Source organism: Uloborus diversus, chromosome 4 (assembly GCF_026930045.1).
Source record: "Uloborus diversus isolate 005 chromosome 4, Udiv.v.3.1, whole genome shotgun sequence".
In the NCBI taxonomy this organism is placed as follows: Eukaryota; Metazoa; Arthropoda; class Arachnida; order Araneae; family Uloboridae; genus Uloborus; species Uloborus diversus.
In genome coordinates this window covers 16305406-16328536 of record NC_072734.1, presented here as the reverse complement: position 1 = coordinate 16328536, position 23131 = coordinate 16305406, and the positions used below count along the sequence as shown (strand labels likewise).

At 30.7% G+C, this 23131-nt stretch overlaps 1 protein-coding gene across 2 annotated transcripts; it reads right to left on the bottom strand.

Annotated features, from left to right (window-relative positions):
* Positions 1-341: 341 nt before the first annotated feature.
* Positions 342-23091, bottom strand: LOC129219654 (S-phase kinase-associated protein 1-like). Of its 2 annotated transcripts, none has more exons than XM_054853928.1 (3): positions 22942-23091; positions 13076-13372; positions 342-2081 (listed from the first exon to the last, which is right to left on the bottom strand). In XM_054853928.1, exons 2-3 carry the CDS (start codon positions 13352-13354, stop codon positions 1851-1853), a joined length of 510 nt encoding a protein of 169 aa, XP_054709903.1. In that variant the 5' UTR covers positions 13355-13372; positions 22942-23091; the 3' UTR covers positions 342-1850. The 2 variants fall into 2 exon arrangements, with proteins under 2 accessions (XP_054709903.1, XP_054709904.1); XM_054853929.1 differs by having other exon boundaries at positions 342-2078.
* Positions 23092-23131: the final 40 nt, after the last annotated feature.

Below are 23131 nucleotides of genomic sequence, written 5' to 3'. Positions count from 1 at the left end.
TTAGAACTGAAAAATCTTCATTTTTGATTGAGTTATAAGGAAAGCAAAAAGTAATAGGTGGCCATCTTTTGATTTGCCATTTTGGATGGAAGCTCACATGGGAGCTTAGGGGACTTTTTAGGATTTACTCTACATGCTATGAGGAACTTATTCCGAAAATATTTCTTAATTATAAATTTGTGGTGCAAAAAAATTATAATAAGGACTTCTCGAAAATTCTAAAGAATTTTCTATTCTTGGTGACAATGCCAAATACTTAAAAATAGTCAAACATTTTTAAAAACGTTTGATGGAACTTAAGCAATTTATTGACGACGAATACGTGTACTAATTTTGCAGACTTCTTTTAACAAAGCTCTTTATTTTCTACACAACTTACATTTTAAACAGTGAACAAATGTTGTTTTATATCTTGTATTAATATTCATTCAATAATTAAAAATCAAACTCAATGAACTAAACAAGAATTCCTTAAAAATGAAATCTTAAAACCAAAGGAATACTCTCAGGCCTGTCATTTCGAATTTACCAGGGGTATCAAATCTATACATAATGTACATTTATCGAGAAATCTCAAAAATCATGCTCACTTATATGTGAAAACATTTTTTTCAAAAGCAGAGGTTGCGAGCAATTGCCACCTCCTCTGACCTCCCTAAATGACAGGTGTTAATACCTTTTTTTATTCTCTCTACATTTTACTACTCTTTACATCTTTTCTCATACAAAAGGGTTACAAAAAATAATAGAAATAAAGCCATGTCAATTATGCACCAGAGTAAAATTTTTATTTAAAAGATATCAGTGTCATTAATGGGAACATGCATTAACACTATTAAAAGGAACAAAAACTAGACAGTTTAAACAGCAAGTATTCAGTATCATACATTTTACGATTCGCAGCTTCAAAAGAATAGTGACACAGCTCAAAAATGCAGTTTTTTCAGGAGATCCATTTTTTTTTTAATTGCTGCGATTTGTAAATTATTGTTGTTTTGTTCATAACAATTCCTTATTATTGTAATGCTACTTAAAAATGATTAATACTATTCCTTTTGTTTATTTCATGCAGTTTTTGTGCTAGTATTTAAGATTTTCTAGAAATTTTGGTCAAATTAGGTTTTAATCAAAATTGCCATCCACCGGCAACTTTGCTATCAATGACTTGTGTCTTTAATCCATATAAAAGATTAATTTTTTAAAATTATTTTCAATTAAAAATCTAATTTTTGGTGTATTTCAGTTGTGTCACTATTATTTTCAAGCGATTATTCTTTAAATTTTTTACTTAAAAAACAAAACACACAAATATTTATCATAGCACATAAAGGAGTTCATTAACCTGGTTTTGAAATTTCCGCACAGCTGATAGGCCCCCAGTAAATCATAAAGCAACGTAACATTTTCCATAAAAGACTAATAATATTTCAACTTACCAAAAAAGATCAAGCTGAAATCTTACTAATGAAAAAATATACATATATATATTTGAAAAAAAAAAAGAAAAAAACTATTTGAGCAATACTACTTTTAAGTACGAAATCCCAGTACTTGGTTGAACGTATTTTACTAGTTGACTAAAACTTTTTAACTGAAAGCAGTCTGTTGATCAATGCAACAATCATAAGGCAAGATATATAAGGCAATCAAATAAAAATAAAATGATTAAAAAAAAAATAATAAGGGGAACAAAAATTTATTAGATCTAACTATTTGGGAGTTTCTGCATGTGTATGTGTTTTGGTGCTTTATATTCACTATACATTGATAAATGTCCCTTACAATGTCCACCTTCCCCCAGATGGGTGAGGGGATGTTATATCAATCACAATTGCAAAATTCCGAAGCTCCTAAGGTGTAGGAGGAGGTGGTGTTGAGGGAGCAGCAGGCGGGTCAGCGATGTCATCGCTCGTGTTGGGCTCACGAGGAATCTCTTTGAGGTTGAAGGCAATACGAATCTCTTCTGGTGTTTTTCCCTTGATCATGTTAGCTATAGTCTTGCAACCCGTGTCTAGAAGACCTTTGATATTCAAGTAATCTGCCGCTCGGATGATTTCGAATAAAGTTGTTAAATCTACCTGCTAAAAATAATTTTTTTAGGAACATTGCTACAATACAAAAATCAAATTAAAAGAAGCATTTTATAAAAGGTGGGGGGGGGGGGGGGGTCATATACAGGGTATTTGCTACATGTAGAACTTTGAAACAGGGTTGGCAAAGTTTTGCATACTACAGTAAAAACCACAGCATTTACAGGGGTTTTTACTGATCTGTCCAAAACTACAATTAAAACAGTATTTTGTGCGAAAATATCAAAAACAGAATAAAATATGTCAAAGTTATGTTTTGCATTGAATATTAATTTAATGTGAACATTCAAATACAGTATAACTTAGATCAAACTAATACCAGATATAACGATTCCTTCAATTTAATGATACATTTAACTGGTTCGGATTCAACTGCATTGAATGTCTCTGCTCCTCGGCTAAACAATAACTTTTTCCAGTCCCTTGACAACTGTTAAACCGAGGTTATACTGCATAAATATGAGTATACAGTCAAATTCGGCTATAACGAGCCTTGTTTTAACAAGAACTCTGATTTAGTGAGGAATTTCTTCTCAGAAAAGACATTTTGAATTCAACCAAAAGTGAGAGCAGATAAGATAGAAATTGGGGAGAACAAGTGACGACATGACCTTTTTTTTTAAATTGTGGAGTAAAGCATTTTAAAATTACATATTTGTTGAAGAGAATTATCATTTCCAAGGAAATTGTAGCTGAAAAGCAAGAGAGGGGGGGGGAGGGGGAATAAAAACGACCACCATAATGACAATTTCAAAGTTAAAAAGCTATCGACACACTTGGCTCTTCAAGTCAGGGTTCATACTCAATTTGGTTAAAAAAAATTTCCATGACTTTTTCAGGACTTCATACAATTTTTCAACCACCTTGTTACATGAAGAGAACAGTACTACAGGGTTTATGCTCTGTTTGGATAAAAAAATCCATGACTTCTTTCAAATTTGCCAATTTTTGGAAATGAGCATTACTTCTATGTGAATGCCACCACCTCATTGAAACACTTACTTGTGACTGAAAAAATATTAAACTAAAAATTACTTTTTGATCTTTATAATTTAAACTTAAATAAAGTAAAAATACAGTGAAGGAAATACCATGATGCCTAAATGTCTATTTTTTTTATAAACAGGCAGAATGATAAAGAAGAGAGAGAGGGGGAGGGGAGGTTGAATAAGTCTTTACTAAGCTTCAATTAATTTACTTTAAAGGTTGTCTTTCAGTGTCATCAACAGTCGAGTTAATTATCCTCATAACTTGACAATATTTTGGTACTTCAAAGTAAAGCCACATTCTTTAGTAAATTCATATTTTTGAAAATTGGATATTTAGTTAAAATTTAGTTCTGATTTTTCATTTCAGTTGTACTTGTTTACTTTTTTTGAGCATTTACAAATGCATGTAAATGAATATGTTCAGAAATTCAAGAACATAGTGTTTGATTTCTGATATTGAAAATAGCAATGGGGCACATGGATTAGTTATGCGGGCCATATGTTCAGGACTATTGCTTTAGAGTATTTGAATTTCCTATTTCTGTATTTTATCGCCTGACTAAATATCTTTATTTTCTAAAATCTTCAACAAATTCTGATATACTCTTATCAATTTAATAATAAAATTTTTACAAGTGATGGGAAAAGGAACTTGGATGCAATTGAATTGCATTTTTGAGCAGGCGTGGCAAAATCAAGAACCTAAAAGTTTACCACTACAGAATATAAAATATCAGAAGTGTTCAAAATAATGATAAATTCAAAATGAGTGATGTCCAAGCAGTAAAATCACATTGCAAAAAAAGACTAGTGGCTGCTACAGGAGTGGATGCAACGAGATTTAAAAATTCAGAATTGTGTTTGGGATTGTTCAAATTTCCAGCTTTAATAGCTTTTATACGTGCAATACTGTTAAATCACTCAAGATTTATAATGCTCCTTTAGCTACTGTTACTTTCTCTTAGCCCAGGATATTTTCCCATGACATTAAACAAATTTCCATTACTTAGAATGAAAATTTCAATATTCCATGACTTTTGCAGGTCTGAAATTCACTTATTTTTTCTCCATGACTTTCCATGACCTGTACGAACCCTGCTACTATCTAACGGCCATTAGAAAATTGTTACGTGAGTGCCACTTCCTCATTGAAGCACTTACTTGTGACTTAAAAAATATCAGTGCACACTGCAGAAACTAATAAAATATTCTTATTTGTCTTTATCATATAAATTCAAGCAAAATAAAAATATAATGAATGCAATACACTGTGTGATGTTTAAATGTCTAATACATATTTAATAACTAGGGCTGAATAGTATTGAGTGGGACAAAAATTGAATGAGTCATTACTGAGTTTCCAATAATAAATTCACTTGATAAAAACATTCTTTTGGTACCAATAGTGCATCTAATCACCCATGTAACTTGATAGTATATGTGTTCATTAAAGTAAAGCCACGTTTTTCAGTAAATTCATTTTTCTAAACCGAATATTTCAACTGGCCACAAGGGATTAGTTTTGCAAGCTGTAGGTTGTGCACCACTGTGAGTATTAGAATTCCCCTATTTCTATGTTCTATTGCCTGGTTTAAGTCTTCATTTTCAACATATTAACATAGCTGCCAACTTAAATAATCTTACAATGTACATGCTGGCTATATTTCCACACTTTTTTTAATATTATAAAGCAAAGTATTATAATATTTTCATATCTTTACCTTTACATGATCTGTGCTTTTATAAGCAAAAAACAAATAAATTTAAAAATAAGTAAATAAATTAACTTTTATTTCTTTGAACTTAAACATTGAAAAGTTGCTAACTTTGCAGCTTTCAAAAGTTGTCTACCAAAAACTTGTTCAGACCAACAGTTTTCTGTAAGTTCTTATAGGTTAAAATGTTCTCCATGCTGTTATCTGATAAAGAAGTGCTCAGTTTGCTTGCGTACAAATCTGCCATAAGCCGTACAAAATGTCCAAAAATCTTACAATTTACGGCTAAATTGTACAAGTTGGCAGCTATGTATTAGATAAACTTTGGTAAATTTATTAATGAATTTTTTACAAGCAGTTGAAACTAACTCTGGTACAATTTAATTACACTTTTTTGAGGGGGGCGTGGCAAAATCAAGAATGCAAGTTTATTACGACAGAATACATAATATAAGAAGAGCTGAAAATAATGGTGGATTCAAAATCAGTGACTCCCCAGGAGTAAAATCACATTACAGAAAAGGCGAGCAGCTGTTATAGAAGCAGATGAAATTGGATACCAAACTCTGATTTGTTTTTGAGATCATTCAACTTATATGTAATATTACTAAATCACTCAATATTTCTAACGCTCTTTTAGCTATTGTTACTTTTTTTACTGCCCAAGACATTTTTTGATGACTTTTAATGAAAATATTAGTTGTCCACTTTTCCAGGTCTGTAAATTTTTTTTTATTTTTTTCCCTATGACTTTCCAGGATTTCCATGACCTATACAAACCCTGTAAAGTACAGAAAAACCTGAAGTTACAGATGCAAAGGCAATGTATTTCGGACCCTGTGTTTCTCAAAAATAACAAGAAATAGACAATAAGACAGTTAAAATCCAACAACCATTTTTTTTTTCGTATATAACAGAAATATAAAAATAAAGCAAGCATTTATAAATTTATGATTCTTTTTTTCACGAACTCTTTTCTTACGAGCACTCTGATAGAACAAGCAAATATGGTGGTCCAATCGGTCTTCATTAAAAAGTTCAATGTGCAGGCATTAGTTTCTTTTCATAATGGTAACCAAATTTTTCGACACTTATGCATTTGTGCAAATGAAAGTGTTCAAAATATAGTGCAATAATTGACTTAAATGTAATAAATGGACAATTTTTAAACTGAAGGAAAAAAAAATTATTTGAGTCTTTTACAGCTTTGTGAAGCTGCTACAGCTTTTGTTTATTATAGTTACAGAATGTATTATATTAAAAATATGAATTAGAAAAAGAAATAACACAAGTTTTAAAATATAAATGTATGTACAGTGAAGCACTTTTTATACATTTCTACCAATTACACATTTTTTTAAATTGGTCCCTGCAGAGATAATACACATAAACTTAGACCTATTATACTTTTCTTCATTTATACGCTTTTTTCATACGGTCCCTTCAAAAACTTATAAACAGTGCTTCACTGTATCAAATCATCAATTTATTGTTCTTTAATCTATGATTTAAAAAAGAATTTTTGCTAAAACATCATGTAAAACTTGTTTCAAAAACCATTTAAAAAAGGAAACTTTTCCTTTTTGCACCTAAATATACACATTTAAAACCTTTCTTTGAGTTACAAATGGAACTGAAATTAGTTGTCTTGGTAGTGTTGTGAACTTTCTTTGTGTAACATTTAGGTGCAAAAAAAAGCTTAATTTTTTTAATGTTTTTGGCATATAAGTTTTACCATGACGTTTTAACAAAAATTCTTTTTTATTTTTAAATCATAGATTAAAGAACAATAAATTGGTGGTTAATATATGCACTTATGTTTTAAAACTTGCAATTTCTTTTTTTAATTCATATTTTTAATATAATACATTCTGTTACTACAAAAAATTGTCATTTATTGCATTTACGTCAATTATTGCACTAGATTTTGAACACATTCTTTTGCACACATACATACAAATTGATATTTTGAAGAATTCAATTTGGTACAGATGTGATATACCCCCCCATTTGGCGACATCCGATTTTTTGTACACAATTGAAATATTTTTCTCGCCAATGAGGCGATAACTTTTTAAGCATGGGCAAACCCGAAGGCAATCTTGTTTACTTGGGTTGTTTACTTGGTTTTACGCAGGAGAGATAGGTGATTGTTTCGTGCAATATACCTTACAGGAAAGCTTATTTTGTGTTAGTTTAAATTCAGTAGTTGTGTTTTGAAGTAAAAACATTAGAAAATGTCAGTTTCTTCAAACTTGAACGTTAATTAAAAGTTAACTCCAACGTGGTGTGTATCTGTAACGTGCCATTGTCATATAATGTATTGTTTTAGACTGAGTGTGAGGATTTATACCATAAAAAGGTAAGTTGAATTCAAAAAAAAAAAAAAAAAAAAAACTCTAACTTTCGAAATTCTTTGTTTTTACAAATCCTTGAGGGGTTCTTGGTAGTTTTTAACTTTTATTTTTACTGTATGTAAATTAATTTTACAAAAATAGTATGGTTATTTTGTTCTAAAAGTTAATTCTTATCGATGCCACGAATTATTTAAACATTCTATGAACATGCTTCTTTAGATACTGAATTTCTGAAAATAAGTTGACAGCATTTTATAAAAATATAAAGGTGTTATATTATGTAAAAATATAACAGGTATTTTGAAAGCATGTCTGGATAGCAAATAAATGTATGGTATTTTTGCATTGTTTATGTTTAGGATGGTTCTGTTGAGACATTTTTACTTTCCATACATCATACATTTGAGTAACTAAGCGCTTTTTTGGCTGAGATAGTTATTGATTTTGGGGATGTTTTTCGCTTTAAACATCGCAATTTGAATCGCTTTGCTCTTTTTTAGCAGAGTATGAGAAAAGTTTTTGTTCGATGAAATGGATGGTGGAAAATAGCTTTTATTTCTATTGGTACATATATCATTGGTGAGCGGTTATTGTTGGTATTTTTGAAAAGTATATTCGTGATGTTTTTTGTTGTGATTTTATGTTGTTTTTATGTATATTCTGTTTTGAAGTGCTTTGATCATGTTTTTTTTATCTGATTTTTTCCTGTTGGCGCTAAAAAAGCATCGCTAAGAACAATGTATCACATATGTCGTCATACATCGTTTTCTTGGCGACACTTTCTTAGCGCCAACATGGAAAAAATCGCCAAGGGGTGGGGTATATCACATCAGTTCCTTCAATTTCTATGTAACTAGATTAGAATCAGCTCTATAAATAAGTTACATATATATTTATGCTTGAATAATCACATTGAATAAAAATTCAACATAAAACATAACTCTGGCACCTTTTGCTCTGTTTTTGATTTTTGCTCACATAATACAGTTTCTCTAAAAATACAGTTTTAGTTTTGCACACTTTCGGACAGGATGGTAAAAACCATGGTCGATATTCACCATGGTTTTTACTGTAGTGTCCAAAACCTTGCTAACCCTGCAAAAAATGTAAATAGAAGGTAATTAACCTTGTCAAAAAGAAAAACAAGATCAGAATGAGTTTTCTACTATTTATTTAGCATTGAGTTGATCCGTATCAACATCTAAACACAGTTGCTAAAACGGTGACACAATGCATGACAAAAAACAAAAGCAAACATACAGTGGTTTCTGTTTCAGTTCTTTCACAGCTTTTATTACAAATATTATTATAGCATTACACAAAAGACAACTAGCATTTAAATTAAAAATGCCTATTAAGTATTTATTTCACTTAAAACTAAAGAGCAAAAAGAAAAAAACTATGTACGAGTGAGAAAATTTTGTATTTTAATTGGTACCACTAAAAAAAAAAAAAAAAAAAGAGAGAAAGTGAGATGTAAAAAGATTCAATATTTACTTCAGCAAAGAAATACGACTTTTCCGGAAAAATTTAGCTGTTGAAAAAGTCTTTTAGGGCACAAGGAGATGCATAAAACCATCTTTTCAACAGAAAGATTTGGAAGAATTAAAAAAATTAAAAAGCATGAAAGCTTCCTGTAGAAGGACAAGTTTTTTCCATTTATATCATGAATATACTTTAGAAATCAATACACTAATTAAGCATTCACACACACATTTGATGGATGTCGTTAGATCTAGAAGCTCACACTTTTCAATTGAAAAAGGGGTTCCTTGAAACCCCGAAACACGTGTAATTTGTATAATTGTGCTAAACAACGCTAAATATTTCCTATATAGATATAGACCTTGTTTAAATATTTTATCTAACACTAATTATCTCCATTTTTACTTTTGATGCTTGAATAATTAGCTCTCATTTTCATTGAAAAATAAAATTTTGAAAGAAAATGAAGAAATAAAACAAAAATTCAACTTTTTCAGTACTTTATCTTGAGAAGATTTTACAAATCCTTCCAAAACTTTTAATCTACAATTCTGAAGAAATCATTCATTAGGAATGGTAATTTTTTTTTTTTTGGGGGGGGGGGAATCTTTTTTTTTATGGGTTCAAACATTATTTGTAAGAATAATTTTAGTTTCAGAAAGTCGTGGAGATTTTATGATTTATTGTGAATGAACATTAATATTTCCATCTGAGGTAGTGAGAAGCAAAGGGATATGAGTCTCTTTAACAGGGTTGCCACACAATTTTGGAAAATGGTTGTGTTTGATGAGGGACTGGTAGCTCATCGGTTAAAATAATGATGTAGAATAATGAGGTCACCTCCAATGCTTTAGCATTAGATGACTTTACTAGCTGTCACATGATCAATTGACCGGTCGCTACTGGTTGAGCTCGTCGAACATAAGCATTATTTTAAGTGGTAAGCTACCGGTAGCTTACCAGTCTTCTTTTCTTTAAGTGCTTTTATAATTGCAAAAATGTATGCAAATCTCTTTTCCACCCATTAATGCATAAGTTATTAAAAATATCAAATTTTAATACCTCTAATTTATACTGAAATTGGTTTCCATGGAGAAAATGCTAACCATGGGAGCCTATTCTGCTAAACCATGGAGTTGAACCATTGAGCCCCCTCCCCCTTAAGATTTTGCATATGGGTGCCCTTGAACACATTGCTACATTCCATTTACTAACATTGAATGTAAAAAATATACATATGTAAAAGCTAAAAACCAACAACACAATCATAAGTTTAAAACCGTTAAAAAAAATAGTGAAAAGACCCGCACATAAACAGACTGCCGATAATCAGAAATACGGTAACAGTAAAAATGTTTTTAGATTAAATTATTGCATAATGCGTAACAAGGAAAAAAATATAACAATGCATAACAAGCATACTGTGAAATTTTAATACAATATTCAATTTGCATAGATTTAAAAATGTTTAATAATTGTCAAAATGCTTCACCAGTAAGCTGTTTATCCTTAGAATTTTAGCATTCATTAGCTATTAGCAATTTGTGTTACCAGTTTGCAATCTAAGCCTGTTTCTGAGCTTTCTTTGTATTATGTCGATATTTGAAAAAATAAGTTCAGTACTTGCTGATGATGCTATGCAATGAAAAAGCGATTCCCACCAATATTCCCCCCCCCCCACCCGTGACAGATTATGTTTATGATTGACTCCGAAAAATAAGATACGTTTGTTGCTAGAAATGGCGATGTTTCAATAATACAGAAAATGTAATAAGTATTGACAAGAGATTTTCATCAATGTCATTCAGCCAATTCCTTGCTGTTTGTTATTGGTCTAGTTTGTTTTTCACCCATGTATTTCTGATGCAATGTGAGCTGGAGTGATGCAGTCATCAAATCTTTTCTGTAAAATCTTGCTATGAATTTTAAGTTTATCAGCTTTCAAAAGTTAAAAATTCATTAGTTACATCTACAAAAATTGAGAAATTTCTTTGTAGTACATCTAATGAAATATTGATTGGTTTCAAAAGAGTAATTTGATATTTTACTTATTTATATTACCAAATATTATTAATTATATTCTAAATGTTTGTATCCATTTCATCCTCATTAATTTTTGTCATCAATAATTTAAGAAAATATCTTTGTTTTGTTTGTATGTCTCTAAGCATTTAATGTGACTGTTCCATCGAGTTCAATTTCTGTTATTGTAATATGTAATCACCTCAATATCTTATTCACTTTGTTAAATTTTATTACCTTTAAGTAAGTTATAATCTAAAATTAGTTGCACCCAATGTGTGATTAACTTTTTTGGATTTGTTAGATTCTAAAGTGTACAATCATTCGAATTTGATTATATGATTAATTGACAAGAACTGATGTATTATAATTATGTACTAATTTTACTGCACCATAACAATAAATTTATGTATTAAACTCAGTTTATTCTTCGTTAATTTTGACCAATTTTATACAATTTCTTCCGCTGCCCCGAACTTTTTACAAAAAAAGTGGACAAAATAGCAACCCTGAATAAAATAGTCATGTCCATAATAATTAAATTCGTCATTTTAATTTGTTTGTTAGTTCTTAATTAAAAATGTAGCATCTATTTCAGTGATACAGTAAATAAATGCCAATTTATTATAATAGCACAAAGCTTATTTGATATGTAGCATTTATATTCTAAATGCTATACAAAGATAAGTAGCAAATGATATGTAGCACAAAGCTTGTTTGATTTTTTTTATTTAACTTTTGTATTACTTGATAAACAATCCCTTACTTTTATAGGGAGGTAACATGCTAGTTTTCAGTAACAAGTACTGCATCTTTTGTCAATATATAAGGTATAAAATGTGCTTTCAGGTCAAATATCCCAATAAAGTGATGCAGTGTCACTACAGGTGAAACTTTTTGAAGCGTGCCTAGCAGAAGAATAAAAATAGGTACCTCTATATTATGTCATCCCTCTGGACTTCACAAAACTGACCTCATTAAGTGGGGTGACCTTTTAAACGATTCAATTATATTTGTTAATAAATAAGCATGTAGATATATTAATTCTTTATTTAATTTATTACATTTAAATAGATTAGCTAATTAATCAATTTAAATCTTTTAATCTATTTAAATCAATTACAATTTTGGAACCAATAAAACATTGAAACAACTCTGAAATTTTTTCTTCTGAAATGTACCTAAGCAAAATTGTGATGCACAACTACCCTTGATTAAAATTATTAGTAATACAGGACTGCTGTAATTTCTTTAATTTAAGTCCAATGGTTTCTAAGCATTTTTTGAAAATTTCCCTTAGCTCTCTCATGGCTAATAAAAAAAAAAAAAAATGTCTCATAACAAGTACATGTTAAGTGATTGAGCTACTGCTTAATTTTTTTTAGCATTACTGTAGTTATACTTGCTTTTTACTGCATTATCTGCACTTTATGCAACACTAGTAGGAGAAAAAGACTTTTCACTAAGAATCCTTTTTAAGGGACACCTCCAAATAAGAAACATTTTTTCTGGTTGTAGTCCCTTTGAATTCGGATCTTGCCTCTGAATAAGGGACACTCCATTTAAGAAACAGTAACAGCAAAAAATTTTGTAAAAAAAATTAATGTGTGAATGCATACAAAGTATTTAGTTTACTGGAATTTAAGAATCTAGAATTCAACTGGCTTGAGTTTCACATTAATGTATACTAATATGATTTATTATAAAATTCTTGCAAGAATTTACATGCATGGTTTCTCCCCTTAACAAGTTATTCATGTAGTCCAATGACCGATGAATAGTGAACTTGCTCATGAATAGCTTTGGGTAGAAAATTAGAAAAGTGAACAGATTGCATTGAATTTTAAATTGCATGTAATCTAACTAGTTCACGTAAGGAATTACTTCAAAATAATTTATGTGTAACAAAACTATAAAGTTGCCAAATTTATTATTAAGTTTTAATTACAAAAAGAATAAATTTTGAAATTTCAATAATTTTGAATTTTATGCAGAATACATGAATCATTTATAGCATTTTATCTTAAATGTTAGTAGTTTGTGTTTATTACGAAATTATACCAATTTAATACATTGCATACATCAACTCGGTTGCCTCCAAAGAAGGGACACCTCTATTTAAGGGAAAAAATTTGCGGTCCCCTTAGTGCCTTTTATTGAGAGGTTCTACTGTATTGTAGAAGAGGGAAAGTCAAACAAAAATGACCTTACAAGCATTTATTGTATTACGACCTGACCATAAATCCGATGATACATAACACAGAATTCCTATTCAGTGAGCCGGGACTTAAGAGACCTTAAAAAGGATTGAAGTCTGACTGTACCCGAGTATTTTAAATCACTAGTAATAACCTATAATGCACAATTAAAAGACACAATTAATGATAAATAAATCAACAGAGAATTGAATATTATACCTTAAGGAAGTTGATATCCCATTCTTTAATATCATCTGTTGGTTTCAGTTCTAACTCATTGTCTTCAGGAAGTGGAGGGTCATCTCGATGGTAAGTTGCCCACTCGATAACTTTCTTCAAGATGTCGGAATTTACATTATTCAAAGGCACGGGTTCTTGATCATTTTCATCGAATCCTATATCTTCAAGCATAGTTTTGATTGTGGCAGATGTTTTTGTTATTTCCCTATCGACATCAAAAACTTCTCCATCTGAACTCCGTAATTTAATGTTGGACATTTTCTGCTATGTTGCAAGCTAAATAGAAACGATAAAATTAGAAACATTTCTAAACAATCCTTCTTTATTAGGTTTTGAAACAAATCCTTGCAAAAAAAAAGTCAAAAATACTAAGTTCACATGCTATAACAAAATTATACAAAATCAGAAGAATAAAAGCAGAGGTGAAACATTCAAAATTTAAAGGTTTCCAAAATGATCGGCTTTGAGGTAAGAAATTATAGCATTGCAACTCCTAACTTCTTCTTAGCAATTATTTTCAGGGCTACCAAGAGCCAGGGCTCTTGTCAGTTTTGTCGCCCCTTTTACTTTGACTTTTCGACTAGGCTGACATGACTTCTCATCCATCCAAGTAACATACACTACAAACGTTAACTGACCAAACGTTATGGGACACTTTGAAAAATTCACATTTTTACAGGTTTCTAGAGATAAAAGACGAATTGCTCTAATTTTTTTTCGTATAAAAAGTATACTCCAGTTGTCATTTTCCAATAAAAAATTAGCCTACTATTCAGTTAGGAGACCAACAACAAATTGAGGAATCAAAAAAAAGTTTTTGATCATGCTTCATTGTAAAAAGCTAGGAATAAGTTGCAGTCTCCATTGAAATTTTTAGGGAGGTTGTTTTGAGGGGTATTTTTCGCATAATTGGGGGGGGGGGGGGTGCGCCTTTGCTCTTAGGAGGGATGGGCATCCATGCATAACGTCATAACACGCAGTTTTCCATCAAACATAACCAGGCCCGGACTGGTCAGGTCGGCGATCGCCGAGGGCCCCCAAGTTAGGAAGGGCCCCCAAATGAAGCAAAAAAAAATTTGTAGCAAAAAATGATTTTACCATTTGATTTTCCTGTAACTATTTCAATCTGTTTCCTTATACGTTTTGCCAGGATCAGGGCCTGATTACTGAATGTACCAACTAGGCTGTGGTCTATGGCCCTTGCTTTTTAGGGGCCCTCCAATGGCTAAAGTTATTTCAGCTAATGACTAAAAGTAAGATTTAACTGCATGGTGGCTCCAAAAAATATTTGCTTAGAACCTTCCTATATCTTAATCAGGCCCTGTCTGGGATGCTTTTGATCTCTAGTTTTATACAAATAGCACACTGGACCTAATTAAAGTCAGGTAGGGCCCCAGGGCAAACATTATTTTTAGGTTAGGGGCCCGTAGGGCTTTAAATTCTCTGAATTTGTCCCGTAAACAGGGCCGGATTAACAAATAGGCAACTTAGGAATCGCCTAAGGGTCCCCAACAGAAATGTTCAGCCTCCCTGCAAAAAATCATCTGGGCCCCTAACCGCCCACTGAATTGCCCTCCCGCCCTCCCCCCCCCCCCGCTCAAAAAAAAAAAATAAATTAAAAGGGTGGTTGTTGTTTGTGTTTGTATGCTTCAATATTTCTAGGTTCAAGTTTTGGGGAGCTCTGTAGTAGACCTCAAGATTCAGAAATTTTTCAAGTGGCCAATGGCCACTAGACTCAAAAAACTTGGTGGCCACCAGTTTTACCGGGTTTCGAAAACAGCGCTTTGGTACGAGAATGGGGGGGGGGATATCAATTTTTTTTTTTGAAACAAATATTATGAAAGTGATGCTTATAAGATATAGTTTATAGAAATATATTTTTTCGTACTATTTTTAATGATGTATAGGATTTTTAATGAAATACAGGATTTATGAGACAACATGGAACATTGATTATGGCAAAGGAATGGTAAAATGGGGGGGGGGGGGGGTCTTTGTGCAGTCAAAAACAAGTTGCCTTTTCAAGTTTTAAATTAATTAATTTCTCTTCCTATTTTGACGATTTTCAGAATAAAGGCTGTTTGAGTTAATTGGGAATCAAATAGGATCGGAACGACCTTTGAGGGTTTATGTAAAAAAACATACATTTTGATGTTTTTTTTTAAGAACAAAATTTGCATAATATTTTCATACTTTCAGAACAAGATTTAAAGCAAAACATAAAACTGTTTTAGAAAAAGAATTTGAAAAAAGTACAGGGTTCATACACTTTCGGTTAAAAAAAATTCCCTGACTTTTCCAGGTTTTCCAGCTATTTTTTAGAAAATTCCAGGTTACTCGCTTCATTCAAAATTAAGCTTAAGTAACAATATTTTCAAAATAGTCAAAATCGAAAAAGTAGCAATGCGTAAGACTAAAACTTCTCCACTTGTAAAATAATAATAAAAAAAAACCTGGATTAAAAAAAAAAATTCTACCACAAGGATTTTTTTTTAACATTTTGATTAAAATTGTTTTTATTTGTTTACTGTTTGTTAAACACAAAGTACTTTCAACTTATTTTAACGTTTCTTTGATGCCACATATCATGCATATTAGTGTTTTGCTGTAATCGGCACCAATCTTTCTCCGCTTTTGGTTTACGATTCTTCGTTTTACTTTCTTTTTAGTATGTAACACAAAACATATTGAGCAAAGTACAAAGCTATTTCTCAGTATAAATATGATTAACTTGTTGCATCGATGGGCGTACCATATAATGCATTCTAACAAAAGTCAACATCCGTCGATCATTAGGCCAATGCCAATAATCAGTTTTGTTGTTTTTCCTTTTGCATATAAAGGATGCTTGCATTAAAATTAAAAATTTTCTTTTTTGCACATTTACTTTCAATAGACTTTCAATAGACATTGAGATAAACATATAATTATGTTCTTGTAAGTTTTTGTCTACTTCCATTTCGCAAACGACCAAATATGGCGACTAAGTAAAAAATTTAAGACTGAGTAGATTTTTAAATTTGTAGCATAAAAGTAGTTATAAATAATAATTTATCCTTAAAAAACTACAATTAATACAAAATAGTCAGTTTTTAGCTCATAAGAGTCTAAATCAATGAGAATTTAAAAAAATGTTCTGGAGATAAAATTTCGCATTTTTCCAGAAAATAATTACGAATTACACGGAAAAAAAGGGCACATTTTGTGTTGTTATCAATACTTTGCTTGCAGTAAATATCCAATGCCATTTTCGGAAATTTAGGCACTTAAAAAGTCTTGTGTACTGCCATCTTGGGAATGCCCAAATATGGCGACTACGACAAAAATTAAGAAATAATTTTTTGAATTTGTAGCTGAAAACAATTTAGAAATAATAAATCTTCATGAAACTACAATTCAGTTGAAAAGTTTTTAGCATATTTGCGTCCAAGGCAGAATGAGGATAAGATTAAGTTTTAAGAACAAAATTTTTCATTTCTCAGGAAAATTACATATTTAAAATAAAATTTTAAAAACAAAAAAACAAGTTGCAGCACATTTTGCATTGTTTTCAATAGTTTGCAGTTAAAGAAAACATCCAACTTTGCTTTGTTTTTGGAAACTTAGGCATTTAAGCATCGTGTCTACTTTCATCTTATGAATGACCAAAAATGGCGACTACGTCCAATTCGTAGCTGAAAAGACTATTCGATTAAAAAAAGATTTTCCCAATTGACCCTACCATTTGCAGGCTTGTGATTTAGAAGGAGAAAAATGTTCTTCTCCAGTTAAATTTGTGCATAATTCCTGTTCACCCTAGGATTTTTTTCTTTGGAACTGTTTATTGGCAAATATGGCGTCCACAGAAGTTTTTTTGGTCGCCTTTTTTATTTTATTGCAAGCGTCATTTTGCCTCAAAACTTTTACACTTTTTTTTTCAGGAAACATCGATAAAAAGGAAGATTAGAACTAAAAATACAAAATTCCCTGGGAAAAAATTGGGAAAAAAAAATTTTGGGGGGCAAAATTTGAAATTTCCCTGACATTTTTACTATGTCACGATGCAAAAAAAAAGTTCAAATTTAATATTCCATTTGAGCAACTAAACTAAAAACGTGAAAAGGTAATTACTTTGAAGGCATAATCAAAATTAATCTGAAATATAATCTAAAATATAATGATTCCTTCTTGAAATCATGATTATAGTACGCTAATTACTTGAAAAACAAAGAGTCAAGACAAAGGAGCAAACGCTCTGATCTTGTGCAAATGGCTTCCTAATTCACTGTATTCATGCTCACTTTACATGGCCTGAATCGCGTAGGAAGAACATTCGAGCAACGTAAAATAACCAACATACAGGAAGGCAGTGAGAAAGAACATGCAAGGTTTGTAAAATAAACAACATTCAGTCGGAGTACGGTCTCTGTCGTGAATCCTTACTGTACTGATGCATCTGTGGAGTGGTGTGGAATTCTTTTCTTGGGATCAAAAATAAAAATAACCCCCCAAAAAAGTTGGCGACTGTAGAAATTTTTTGAGGTCGCCAATTTTAAAAACTGAGTCGCCACGTGGCGAGTGGCGACCGTAAATCTTGACCTTTACTCTGTAGTCAAACTCTATACATTGGCTAAAACAATTTTAGCCGCAAACTAAAGTAGTTTCAGTCATTTGAGGGCCCCTAAATATCCAGGGTCCTAGGCTACGGCCTATTCAGTAATCAGATCCTGGAGGTGTTTAGGTGTTCGATTTATTTTTAAAAAGATTCTTTGGTTTCTTGAAAAACCGTTCAATTCAGAAATAATGATAAATAAAATAACGCACCTTGAATAGATTTTGTAAAAATGGTATGAAATTTCCTTCTGCTAAAGGATAAGTCAAGTAAAACTTCAAACACATGTTTTTTTATACATAAATTTAACTTTAGTTTTTTTATTTAACATGTCCAAAAAGAAAAAGCAATTTTTGAAACAATAACTTTCTCACATTTTCGCAGGAAAGGGCCCCAGGAACCTCCATACCAGGAGGCCGGGGCCTCTTTCTAACATCTAGCCGACCACCCCAGAAGTTGCCAGTCCTGGCCTGAACATAACTAAACTTTCGGAATATTCGACAGCATACAAGAGAAACATAATAATCAACTTTGAAAATAAAAGATGGAAACTTCAATGAAATATGAATGTTTAAAACAATTAATTTTTCACTTGGCATGTGCAAAAGATAGCAATTCATAACCTTTATAATTGAAAGCCCAAATAGATCCTGATCAACGATCTAATGAGCCAAATTTCAATAATTCTTCGATAGGCAAATTCCTGAGGGATCATTCACAAATTGTTTTTATCGTGAATAGTGATGTAAAATACCCGGGTATTTATTTTTAGGGGTAAATACCCAGGGTATATACCCGGGTAAATACCCAAATTGGGTAAATACCCGGGTATTTATTTCAAAAATTTATATTCATCTAAAATACTTTTCTGTATGTATTCCATTATGTATATATACAACCAACCATATACAAAACAATAAATTTTTGCCCAAAAATTGTATTTTGATCACATGTTTAAAGAATTATTGTGTGAAACAGCTTAGCAATCTAATATGATATTCACATTAAATGTGTTGGATATGCCTAATCAATGTTGATAGCCATATTTCAGATATAAAAAGCCATTCTACAAAAAGAAAAAAGCTTAACTGGTTACAAAAAAAAAAGCACACATTAATTTTTTAAGGTCCTAGTCTTTTATAACCCAGTAATATGTCGCTGCATGACATCAAAATGTAACGAAATGTCGCTCAATTTATTATTACAATTTATTTACCTATATCTTATGCAGAAATTTCGTCCAAACTTAGTTCAATTGTTCAGGTGTATTCTGTATCAAACACACATATATATATACACACACACATAATATACATAAACCTTTAAAATTCATTTAAAATTTTTAATCTTTTATTTTAGGGTTTATGTTTAAAAAAGATAATAGTCACCTTTTAATACTACCTAAAATGTTTTTGCAAAATGCGCAATTACTAGAGGAAAAAAATATTTACCTTCCCACCCTACAGAGGAGCAAATGCAAATGAGCAAGGCAACAGAAAAGAAAATTTTGCTTTTTTTTTTTGTGTTTATTAATGTGAAAACTGTTTCTATATTTTCCATGATATCACTTAAATATCAATAAAATAAATAACACCATAGTTTCTTAATAACTTCTCAGTTTATTCTTCCAAACATCCCTCATGCTTCCTTTTTTTTTCATTTTGGATATGACTAACCTAGATTGTGATTTTGAAATCCTGAAGTTCATAATGAATTGCTTATACTTCTCCAATTATGACATTGAAAAGAAAGGTTCTTTGGTTCACAATATGTTTCTTTCATGATTTCATCAAGTCTTCCAATAAAAAATATTATAAACTGTGTAATACATATGTATATATCAATTTTACCAATTATTTCATATTTAGATTTAAAAAAAAAAATTCTCATTCGCTGTTTTGCATTTTTTATTAAATACCCCGTTTTTGGGTATTTACCCAGGCCTTGGGTAAATACCCGGGTAAATACCCAAAAAATATTTACCTACCCGCTGGGTATTTACCCGATCCACATCACTAATCGTGAACCACTCTACACCATAACAGGTAAGTGTTCCCGGTTTCTAAACGACCCCTTACCTTTTGTCGTCTATCCAAGAACTATTGAAATTCAGCTCATTAGATTGCTGATAACTTTAATTTTAAAGACATCAAAATGGAATTTTTTTAATAAGTTACAGAATCTATCTGGGCTTTGGATTATGAAAGTTATAAATTGTTATCTTTCGCACATGCACAGTGAAAAATTTATTGCTTTAAGCATTCATATTTCATTAAATTTTCAATCTTTTAACTTCAAATTTTATTATGTTTCTCTTGTATGGCTGTCAAATATTCCAAAACTTTAGTAACGTTTCACAGAAAATTCTGCGTGTTATGAGCCGAAAACCTAAAAAATCTTTTTTGAAAGAAATGCTTTTATCTCCGTGGGTGTAAGAGGTATTTTCACGAAAATATAAAAATAAATTCTACGTAGTATGTTAACTTAATTCTAAAATTTATATCTTATTCCCAGCTATTTACAATGAAATATCAAAACCCTCTTTTTGTTTCCTCAATTTGTTGCTGGTCCCTAAATGATTAGCAGAGTTAATTTTTATTGGGAAGTTATAGCTGGAGTATACTTTTCATGCGAAAAAATTAAAGGTTAAATTATTGGTCTTTTATTTCTCGAGAAATCTGTAAAAATGTGAATTTTTCAAAGTGTCCCAATACTTTTGGTCATAAAGTGTATATTGGACAATGTACTGACGAAAAACAGCAGAAATTTTAAGGATCTTTCACAAAACTCCAACTATAGCTTCAGAATATAGGAATTTCTACATTGTTATGCATCATTAATTTTACATTATGATGTTTTCAAGTAGTTTAAATTTAAAAAATATCACAATTCAATCACTTGATAGAAAACCATAAATGTCAAATTTAGCTCAAAAATTATCAAAAAATAAAATATTATAACCTTTTTACTCATTAAACTAATAGATATTTCTGTAGCAAAAATTCCAATTATTTTTTTACAAATTTTATCTGTACTTGAAAATGGCTTACATAAATTCTACAAAAATAAATATGAGATATCTACAAGATTAGTGATGTGGATCGGGTAAATACCCAGTGGGTAGGTAAATATTTTTGGGGTATTTACCCAAGGTTTGGGTAAATACCCAAAAACTGGGTATTTTACAAAAAAACGCAAACAGTGAATGGGATTTTTTTAAAAAATCTAAATATGAAATAATTGGTAAAACTGAAACATACATATGTATTACACAGTTTATAATATTTTTTATTGAAAGACTTGATGAAATTATGAAAGAAACATATCATGAACCAAAGAATCTTTCTTTTCAACGTCATGATTGGAGAAGTATAAGCAATTCAATAATGAACTGCAGGCTTTCAAAATCACAATCTAGGTTAGTCATATCCAAAATGAAAAAAAAAAGGAAGCAGGAGGGATGTTTGGAAGAATAAACTGAAGTTATTAAGACTATGATATTATTTATTTATTTTATTGCTGTTAAGGCGATAATGGACAAATATAGAAACAGGTTTCACATTAATAAGCAAAAACAAATCAAAATATTGTTTTCTGTTGCCTTGCTCATTTGCACTTGCTCCCCAGTACTTCATGATTCAAACTATTTTTAATACACGCAATTAGTGATGTAGGGTGGGAAGGTAAATATTTTTTTGGGTATTTATCCGAAGGCAGGGTAAATAAATCCCTTAGTAATTGAGGAATTTGCCAAAAAAAAAAAAAAAAATGGTATCAAAAGGTGATGAATTTCTTTTCAAAACATAAACTATAAAATGGAAGATTAAAAATTCAAAAATTTATATATTATAATTTTTTTTAATTAAAGGCTTAGTGAAATTTTATCAAAAAAAAAAAAAAAAAAAAAAAAAAAAAAAAAACCGTCAGAATTTAAAATGAACTATTCTAAAACTTAAATAGGATGACAGGAAAATTTAAAAGAGAATTTTGATATAGTTTTCCTGAATTTGTCTTTGCCGGTGGTTAAATGATTATTTCCACACCAGGCATTTGTATACATATTCATTACATTCTCTCCCCATTTTTTATCTTTTCACAATTTGGCTGCCGCTTCAAAGTATGCATTTTTTTGAATTTGTAATGCATTTACCTAACTATGTACTACGCTTTGTAGTCCTGGTACGAAAAAAACTTTGAGATTTCCAATACTGATGAGTTCAATCTCAAAGCAGCTTTTCTTTGTCTTTGGCTTCGTTTATATTTTTTTTATTCCTCCCCCTTTTTCAAATGTTTAATTCCTTTTTTGTTACTTGCCATGACATATGCAGAATATGCCTGAACAATTGAACTAGGATTGGAGGAAATTTCTGCAAAAGATGTAGGAAAATAAGCAGCAATAAAAAATTGAGCGACATTTTGTTACATTTTAATGTCATGCAGGGACATATTACTGGGTTATAAAAGACAAAGACCTCAAAAAATGGATGTTTGCTTTTTTTTTTGTAACCAGTTAAGCTTTTTACTTTTTGTAGAATGGCTTTTTATATCTGAAATTTGGCTATCAACATTGATTAGGCATATCCGACACATCTAATGTGAATATCATATTAGATTGCTAAATTGTTTCACACAATTGTTCTTTAAATATGTGATCAAAATACAACTTTTGAGCTAAAATTTATTGTTTTGTATATGGTTGTTCATATATATACATAGTGGAATACATACAGAAAAGTATTTTAGTTGAATATAAATTTTTGAAATAAATACCCGGGTAAATACCCATTTCGGGTATATACCCTGGGTATTTACCCCTAAAAATAAATACCCGGGTATTTTACATCACTATACAAGATACTTAAACACAGATACACTCTAGTACTAGAAAGAAAAGGGTGACATAGGGCTCGTTGGTCCGCTTTTCTACTTTTAATTCGTTATCTCGTCAAACTTATTAGATGAGCAGTTTCCACTAGGAGGTCTATGAAACATTTCTCGTTATTACCCTTATTAGGTAAAATTCATACTTTTTACGAAGACACAATTTTTGGTTATATTCCGACGTTAATGAATTCATAAGATCGCACAAGGAAACACAACATGAAGAACAACAGCTGAACGTCAACGGAAGACGCTGCACGTGGTGTAAAAAATGGACGAGGTGACCATCACGAAAATAAATTAAGGAATTACATTTTCGAAAATTACTTTACTAAAAATCCACTTTTAAAACAAAAACCAGCGGAGTACTTACAGTAAAATAAAGTTAAATATTGAAAAACAATCAAACAGCAGCAAAAGTATCAATTTAAGCACGTGCACCAGCTTCAGAAAAAAGAAATTTAGATGAATTCAAAAATTTTGACACAACAATGGGAGAAAATAATAGCCCCTGGTCCTGAACGCAAGAAAATCACGACTCGTTGCCAGATCACTTTTTATAA

What these genes read in the sequence shown, in the direction of transcription:
- LOC129219654 (XM_054853928.1), bottom strand. Translation starts at nt 13,354, where the DNA reads ATGTCCAACATTAAATTACGGAGTTCAGATGGAGAAGTTTTTGATGTC. An exon ending in GGGATATCAACTTCCTTAAG is followed by an intron (nt 2,082 to 13,075) that starts GTATAATATTCA and finishes AATTATTTTTAG; the next exon opens with CAGGTAGATTTAACAACTTT.